This window comes from Salvia splendens, chromosome 13, assembly GCF_004379255.2.
Source record: "Salvia splendens isolate huo1 chromosome 13, SspV2, whole genome shotgun sequence".
NCBI classification, from domain to species: domain Eukaryota; kingdom Viridiplantae; phylum Streptophyta; class Magnoliopsida; order Lamiales; family Lamiaceae; genus Salvia; species Salvia splendens.
In genome coordinates this window covers 29,200,172-29,209,371 of record NC_056044.1, presented here as the reverse complement: position 1 = coordinate 29,209,371, position 9,200 = coordinate 29,200,172, and the positions used below count along the sequence as shown (strand labels likewise).

General features: G+C 39.3%; 1 protein-coding gene across 1 annotated transcript; it reads left to right on the top strand.

Annotated features, from left to right (window-relative positions):
• Window positions 1–2,230: 2,230 nt before the first annotated feature.
• Window positions 2,231–3,888, top strand: LOC121761494 (loganic acid O-methyltransferase-like). The gene is made up of 3 exons (XM_042157135.1): window positions 2,231–2,360; window positions 2,793–3,404; window positions 3,546–3,888. Exons 1-3 carry the CDS (start codon window positions 2,292–2,294, stop codon window positions 3,882–3,884), a joined length of 1,020 nt encoding a protein of 339 aa, XP_042013069.1. The 5' UTR covers window positions 2,231–2,291; the 3' UTR covers window positions 3,885–3,888.
• The last annotated feature ends 5,312 nt before the right edge of the window (window positions 3,889–9,200 follow it).

Below are 9,200 nucleotides of genomic sequence, written 5' to 3'. Positions count from 1 at the left end.
GTTGAGAATGATGTGTCGGTAGTTAGAGCATCCACTATGCAGTCCCCCACCGTCCCTTAAACTACTATTTGAAGGTTTCACTGTACTCTATTCCCCCATCCCTTAATTAAGGGACGGAACCTGCAACGCACCGTCCTTTAAATTACTATTCATTAAATTTCATTTTTTATTTTTTTCCAACCCAATTCAATTAAAACAAAAACACTTTATTAAAATTAAAACAACATTAAAATTCAAAAAATAGAAAATGGACATAATTAAAATCCTAAAAAATAAAAATTACATAATTTAATTTTTTCCGCCAAAGTTTTCCCAAATGTGCTCAATTAGATCCTCTTGGAGTTGGGCGTGGGCGCTAGAGTCGCGTGTCCTTGCCCGAATAGACAACCGTTCTTGTATTGACGGATGTGCTCCACTTCGCGGCGGACTACTTGCGGTTGAGCTTCCGGGGGATTCGGGGTCGAACCAATTTCCCGCCTCGAGTCCTTCGTTTTGGACAGTCATGTTATGCAAGATTATGCACGTATACATGATGTCGACCATGCTCTCCATGAACCACGAACGAGCCGGGGCTTTGATGATGTTGAAGCGCGCTTGGAGAACCCCGAACGCCCTCTCCACATCCTTGCCAGCAGCCTCCTGCTTCTGCGCAAAAAGAGCATGCTTTGGGTTCGCAGGCCTGTTGCACGTCTTCACGAAGGTCGGCCACTTCGGGTAGATGCCGTCGGCGAGATAGTACCCCATTTTATACAGCTGGTTGTTGGCGACGAAGTTGATGGCCGGCGCTTTACCATCCAAAACTTCGGTAAAGAGGTTGGACTGGTGGAGCACGTTTATGTCGTTGTTCGAGCCAGGGACCCCCGAAGTACGCGTGTCAGATCCAAAGCCGGTAGTCGGCAACGGCCTCGAGTACAACGGTTGGGTGGGTGCCTTTGTGGCCGCTCGTGTAGGACCCCCTCCAAGCCACCGGGCAATTCTTCCATTGCCAGTGCATGCAATCGACACTGCCAAGCATCCCGGGGAATCCGTGCACTTGTTCGTGCAGGTCGAGGAGGAACTGACAATCGGTCGTGCTTGCCCTCCGGAGAAATTCATCGGTAAAGGCTGCCCGGACGCCTTTGCAGAATTTGAGCAAGCACATGCGCCCAGTGGTGTCTCCGATGTGGAGGTATTCGTCGAACATGTCGGCCGTTTGTTCAGTCGCAAGCTGACGGATTGCTGCAGTACATTTCTGCAGCGTCGTGTGGCTGGGACGCCCGACCGCGTCGAACCCTTCTCAGAAGAACTCTTCCCGGGCCGCCAAAGTATTCGCAATGTGGAGAAATAGTGGTTTACTCATGCGGAAACAGCGACGGAAGTAGGTTTCTCCCCAAATCGGGTTATCGCAGAAGTAGTCGCGTACTAACCTTGCGGCGGCTTCCTCCCGGTTGCGATGGATGTATGTCCGAGAGCGTCGTGGAGGCGGCGCGGCTTCCTCCGCCTCTCGGCGTCGATCTTCTTCAAGTGATTGTTCCATTAGTTGACGCATTTGCTCAAAAGGATCTATTTGTTTGAGTTGATTTAAGATGAAATTGGAGTGGTTATAGAGAGGATTTGAGAGGAATAGATGTGTGTTTGTGTGTGAAATGAGTATGAAATAGGATTATTTATAGAGTAAATAAATCAAAAAAATTTTTTTAACGATAACAGTACCGTTTGAATTTTTTTTTTTTATTAAAATTCGAATTTAAAAAAAAAACGAATTATTGCGTCATCCGTGACGACGCCCACTCGCGGGCCAGCGAGTGGGCGTCACGCATGCATCGGGGGCGCGACATGTCGCCCGGGCGCGTGTCGGGACGGCGCGTCCCTTGTCTCGCGGCTACAGGCTACGGGATGGGCTGGGGACGGGCTCGGTACGAGACGAACGTTGTAACGCGTCCCGGGACGGAACGCGAGCCGCGCGCGGGACGTGTAGTGGATGCTCTTAATGAAGACCGATTGTTTGTTCCCTCTAGTTCTGGAAGAAGTCAATAATACTGAATGAAATATAGTCCAATATAAAAAGGGGAAAAATAAGAAAGTTGAGAATGAGGTGTCGGTAGTTAACGAAGACCGATTGTTTGTTCCCTCTAGTTCTGGAAGAAGTCAATAACTCAATAATACTGAATGAAATATAGTCCAATATAAAAAGGGGAAAAATAAGAAAGTTGAGCCACCCAAATAAGTATATATACATGACCCCCATAATCTCAAAATAGCATAATTTTACATTTCCAAAAGAATCTCAAAGTAGGGAGAGAAGCAACACAATGGGTGAATCTTTCCCAATGAAGAGTGGTGATGATTCTCACAGTTACTCCAAAAACTCCCTCTATCAGGTACTAACAATATCCATAATCCATCCCAGATTTAATACATACTAAATGGTCGATTTTGTCATGTTGTTTGAGGTGTTCACCCAAAAATATCACACCATTTAAGTAATTACCATTTAATACACATCGTATCATTTTTCGAATAAAAAGATGTCTGCCAAAAATTTCAGGCAATCAGAATATCGATGCGACAGTCGAAATTACACGTCGATTAACCAAAATTTACATATCGATTACTCAATCAACGTGTAATTTCGCCGTTCACGTCACCACATATTTTTTGCATGATATTTTAAGTGAAAGTGTGAAACGATGGGTACTAAATAAAAATGACCCAAATGGTAAGACATTTTCTAATAAACACCTCGAGACAAAATCGACCATTTACATTTTCTAATATATTTCACTTTTACTAATGAATATGAATTGGGACAGAAACTAGCATCAGACACAGTGAAAGAAATGATCCAAGAATCAGTGATCAAGTATCTAGACACAGACAAAGTGACGTCATCAATGGGGAGCACCACAATCGCCTTAGCCGATTTCGGTTGCTCCATCGGTCCAAACACATTCCTCGCAGTTCAAAATCTAATCCAACCTCTCCAAACCAAAAACCTAGAATTCCAAGTATTCTTCAACGATCACTTTAGCAACGACTTCAACACCCTCCTAACATCCCTCCCACCGGAGCGGCCCTACCACGCAGCCGCCGTGGGAGGCTCCTTCTACGGCCGCCTCTTCCCCCGCAACTCCCTCACCATCGCCTACTCCTCCCAGTCCCTCCACTGGCTCTCCAAACCCCCTCAGGGGGTCAACAACGAGGCCGGTATCCACGGCTCTGGCGCCCCAGAGCCCGTGGCCAGAGCCTACTCGGCCCAGTTTGAGGCCGATTTAGGATGCTTCTTGGACGCCAGAGCGGAGGAGATTGTGAGTGGCGGACTTATGTTCCTTGTCATGCCGGCAACTCCTGACGGCCTGACGCAGACCGAGCTCAGCGCCCTCTTCGATTTCTACGGCTACAGTCTCATGGACTTAGCTGACAAGGTGCTCTGCTCTTTAAAATTACAAACTTTCTATTTTAGGAAACATATCCTCTTTAAAAATAGAAACTATTTTCATTTTGATCCGCTCCTTAAAATTAAAAAATTTTATTTTAGGAAACACCTGTTCTCTTTAAATGTGCAGGGGGTTGTGGAGAAGAGCAGGATAGAGGAGTTCAACTTGCCGATCCATATTCCAAGGCTGGGGGAAATGAGGGAGGTGATAGAGAAGAATGGGTGTTTTAGGATTGAGAGAATGGAGCTGACGAACCCTAAGTCGAAGGTGGCGGGGCCGCTTGATGCGGCGAATGTGGTGACTCACATGAGATCGGCCATGGAGGGAGTTTTCGCGGCTCATTTTGGAGCTTCCGTGGCCGATCAGATGTTCGACAACGTTGTGCCCATGACTCCGCGGATCGCAGACTGCTTCAAGGCTCTCCATCATATTTCTAATCAGCTATTTGTGGTGCTTACCCGAAAATGAATAATAGTAGTAACATTTTTGTATTTTACTTTGTCATCTTCTTATGATTTCTTCATGAATAATACTTTGGTTGATATACATTTTAAAATTTAATACCTCATGCACAATTTAATCTATATAAAAGAATGTGAGTTAAAATGTTGATATTGAAGCATAGTTCCACTTTATTAATTTTAACATAAATATAATAATTTACTTTATTTATTAAAATATTTTAAAAAATAAATGAGAGTGTTGATCCAATAATAGAACTATTCCTTTTATTCACAATGAATGGTCAGATTTTTCATTTTGAGTATCTATGAAAATTAGTCACTTTTTATATTCAAATAATAATCATTTAAATCACGAAGTTTGATTGAATTTTGCTTAATTTGTAAAGCTTGAAGTATTAAATTACGTAGTTTTATTTATTATCATGAATTGTTCCATCCGTATAAAAACACGTTTTTTAGTAATGCTCCAACCATTCAGCATCACAAAATTCTGACCAGTTCCATAATTCCATGAGCATATAATACTTTTTTTCTCTTACACTATTAAAACATCCACTATCAAAATAATCGATAGTGAATGAATTGGAGTAGTAGATACGATACGTGATGCTCTTGTTTATACAGTAATGTGGTAGTAATTATACTTTGATTTATTCGACTATTCTGGATTAGGAATACCTTAATTACTTCTTAATTTGACCACTTTCGATGTAACGCAACACTTAGGAAAGCATTACAAAGACTGCTCAAGTTAGCTCCGGCGTTGGGAACCGCTCAGGCCGGCGTCGGAGCTGCTCAAGTTAGCTCCGGCAAGTTGGCTAGCCAGAGTGTACGGTGTGCGGACACCGCGAGTAGGAGGAGTCGGAGTTTGGGAGGGGCCGCTCGACCTCGCTCTAGGCTCGGGTGTCTACTCGTATTGCCCTTCGGGGGCATCTTGGTCGTCGATCGGGTAAGGCCGGTAGCCACCCGGAACTTCCGAACCTTGGGTTTGAGGAGGGGCCGAATATTCCGTTTCCGGACTAGGAAACAGTTGTGAACCGAACCACTCGGGGTTCCAACCGTGGGAGCCGGGGGGTGATCGTCGTGGCCAAACATTGTTATGTTGTAGGAGTGGAAGAAAGATTGAGAATTGAGAATGGAAATGAGAAAATGTAGATGAGAATTGTGTAGTGTGGTGTGAATTTTTGGGTGTGAAAGTGGGGGTATTTATAGATGAAAATGTGTATTTTTGGGGGAAAAATTGAAAAATAAATTAAAAGTTGGTAGAAAACGGATATAATTTTTTGGGAAGTGGGAAAATAATTTTTTTTATTTTTAATCGAATTTTTTAATTAAAATCCGATTTTTTTAAAAAAAAATCAAATTGCCAACGGCTATGCCGTTGGCCAATCATCGTTTGCCACGTATGTTGCTCGCTGGCACAGACGTGCTTGATGCATCGAGCAGCGCCGTACCAGCGGCAAGAGCGCATCGGCGGACAGCGGTGTCGCGCTGCTTGCACGGAAGGACGGACGAGCTGCAGCTCGCCGATGTGGATGCTCTTAGCCGGCGAGATTTGGATAACGTCAAACTCCATATTAAAAACTTATGTAGGTACTCATTTTCTTAGTTAAAAAAGTTTATCTACTTACAAGAAACTAAACCCTTTTTTGCAATAATAACAAAATCTCAAATTCTCAATAGCTAATTTAATACTGCTAATATTTAAAATTTTATAATTAAAATAAATAAAAACAAACTAAAAAAATACCTCTGAATTTTTAAATTTGTCTTGAGCCCATGGGCCACAGTCAAATGTGACTCTGGGTTATGATTTTTACAAAAATTGATTGCCTAATTAGTGTTATACTATAATTGATACTACTATATTTGTAATAAGCCATTTCAAAAAAAAATAATGATGTAGACTTCAAATCTTCTATAAATAGTAAGTATTTGATTAAGCAGCCAAATCTGACTATGTATGAATTTGAAAGTCATACATAGTAAGTATTTGATTAAGCAGCCAAATCTGACTTTTGTGTGCCTTCAAAATTATTAGTAATTCCTTAATTGGCGCTACTATATATGGAAACAATATTTGAAATAAAATAGTGAGTAATTGGAATTTATTGTGATGACAATGTGGTGATATCATTTCCTATTTTGGATATTGCTCAACTACAGGCAGTATATAAATGAAACAATGACACACCATTACAATATATTACTTAGAGGCGAGCAATATAATATTAGTATACAAAAAGAAAGGTTGAATTAAGTAGAATGGCTAAATTATCTCTAGTTCTCTTCCTTCTCTTATCAGGTATATAGATATATTTTATTTCAGAATTTTGAACATAGTATTTTTTAATGGAAAAATTTTAAAATTTGTTTTTGCAGCTGTGTTTGGTGCAGTTTTAGAAGTGAATGGGCAAAAAAAATGCACAACTATAATTGACAACAGAGGTTGTAGCCTTCCAGATTGTGTAGGCAATTGCAAGGCTGAATTCAAAGGGGAAGGATATTGTGCTTCTGATGGAGTTGGTGGCATATTAGTTTGTAATTGCAAATATGATTGTGAATCTTTCTAAAATGTAATTGGTTTATCCAATCTTTGCACACATTGTGCGACTTAGATTTGAGTAAGACTTTGAAATTTTATGAGTATTTTATCTATGTGATGTGATTTTAATGTGTAATTCTAGTCACACTAAGATGTTTTGATTCTCGCATCGACTAGTGTGGGGGTGAGCAATATGGCCGAGTATCCGATCCGAACCTAACACAAATTTTGGTTTTTCGGTTATGTTTGGATATATAAAACTGAAAAAAAAATCAAATTTCCTTTTAATATTATTCTTATATTGCTATAACTAAAAACAAACTACCAACGGGTCGCAGCGCAGAGTTGTGGTGACCTTGAGGTCGCGGGTTCGGTACACCTTTGGTTAAATAAATAAAAAAACTCTATTTGTATTGCTTTAAAAATTAATAAATGTAATAATATTTAGATTTTATATTTGTAATTGTTTTGGATATTTTAATTAGTTGATAAGACTATATTTTTGTGATAATTATAGAAAAATAATTTTTGATTTTATGTTTTTTTTTTCAGTTTATTTTTGTAGTGTGCAATTTTGTTTTTTCGGCTCGACTTTTGTAGTTTGGATTTTGGTTTGTATTTTTTGGATATATCTATACAATTTCAATTTTTCGGTGCGGATCGATTTTTATAATTTAGATTTAATTCGTTTCGGTTCGGTTCGATTCAATTTTTATTTTCACAAACTTTCGATTTTACTGTTCGGTTTGAAAAAAAAAGAACCAAAAACTGAATACTCAACCCTAGGACTTGTTATCTTCCACAATCATCTTTCATCCTCTTAACAAAATAATATTAGTAAAATATAACGAAATACAATTATACAAGAACATATTATTTCACATGGGCTAACAAGAATATCATTTAGAGTTGGATATAAGAAATATCAATAGCTCATGAAATGTATCACTGATGTATATTTTCACTCTCTCAAGTTTAGTGTTCAGCCAAAGTTTTATACAGTAGTATTGAAGTTCTGTACGTTGAATTACGTAGCATTTATTTTCAATAATTGTCAAGAATGTTGTTGCTCTGATTTTGTATGATAAAATCGAATTTATTCAAAATTTTCAGCCTTAGTTGTTGGCACTTATTGTTAACTTGTGTCGAGATATCATATATCCCAATTTGCAATTTGATTAGCAATTTCGAAATGAATCTCAATAGATATTATTGTATATAGTTATATAGTATATAAGTTGAAATTATGAATGCATTAGTTCCAACCTCCAAGTTGTAGTAATTTTGATGTTTATGCTTTGTGACTTTGAATTTAATTCACAGGTTGTTGCAGTTAGTATTAAAATTTAAAAAGTATACCTGGACTAGAAAGTGACCTTAAACTCAAACAAATTAAAGAAATAAGAAAACAATATGATCTTCAACCATTTATGTTCAAAAAATGAAATTTCATGAATGTTCAGGCTCTTGAAATTCAAATGCTAGGTTATTTCTAGTGGAGTATCATTTTTACTTGTTGTTTATGACAAATGACAGATAAAACAAATGCATAAGTCACATTCTTTAAAACTGGGGTAAGTTGAGTATCTTTCAATTAAAAAGTACATGGAAGTGTTGGAATTTCTTTTTCTTAATAGTATTTATCATGGCATATTTAAATAAAAATGCTGCGGTGATAGGATCATGGCACATGCTTATTTTCAAAATAACTACACTAAGTCGTCCCTCTCATTCCTCCTAGTCACCAGTCACCACATAGAGAGAATAACGTATGATAAAGAATAAAGTAGATAATTGTAGAGAGAAAAATGTGCTAATTTTTTTCCAAAAGTGGATGCGACTATATTACCATGGATTATCTCAAAACAGAAAACAACTCTATTAATGTAGTGTTGGAAAGATAACTTGAGGTGTCTCATGTATGTTGGGAAGAGAAAGTGTGGAGTCCCAACTTATTGGAAAGAGGAGATAGCATCATTTATAATGTAGTGTTCCAATAAGTATAGTTCCTAGGTATATTTATAACTAGAGTCCTATAAATACCTATTCTCCATGTGTCAACAACATTATCACAATGTAGTCTTCAAGAGTTCTTCAATTTTATTTTCTGCATTTTAGGGTTTAGGGTTTATGGCAGAAATGGGGGAAATATTCCCAATGAAAGGTGGTGATTCTGACTACAGTCATACCAAAAACTCCAATTACCAAGAAACTTATATATCATCATATAAATTCGCACTAAATTAGTAATATAGGATCTCTGATCTCGTTACAATTCCGGCGCGTCGGAAGCAGTGAAGGAAATGATAGAAGAAGCAGTGGTCGGGAGCCTAGACGCAGATCCAACCGACCAAAGTGGCGATAGCAGATTCAGGGTGTTCGGTCTGGCCAAACACGTTCTTCACTGTTCAAAAAAAAGCGACCACGTTGGCAACGATTTCAACACCCTCTTCTCCTCCCTCCCACCGGAAAGGCACTACCACGGCCGCCTCTTCCCCCGCAGCTCCATCACCTCCAGTGGCTCTCCAAGCAGGGGCAGAATCCACTACTCCGGAGGATTCTTTCGTGTTTTATGAGGTGAGGAGTTCTGGTTCTGGTCGTTCCTGATGGAGTCTCCCATTCCGGCCACCCTTGTAGCATTCTGTTCAGTTACTTTGGAAACAGCCTAATGAGGGAGTTGTTGATACTTGATAGAGAGAAAATAGACAAGTTCAATTTGGCAATCTATGCTCCGGCAAAGGGGGAGGTGAAGAGGGTGCGTGGTCGAATAGCATC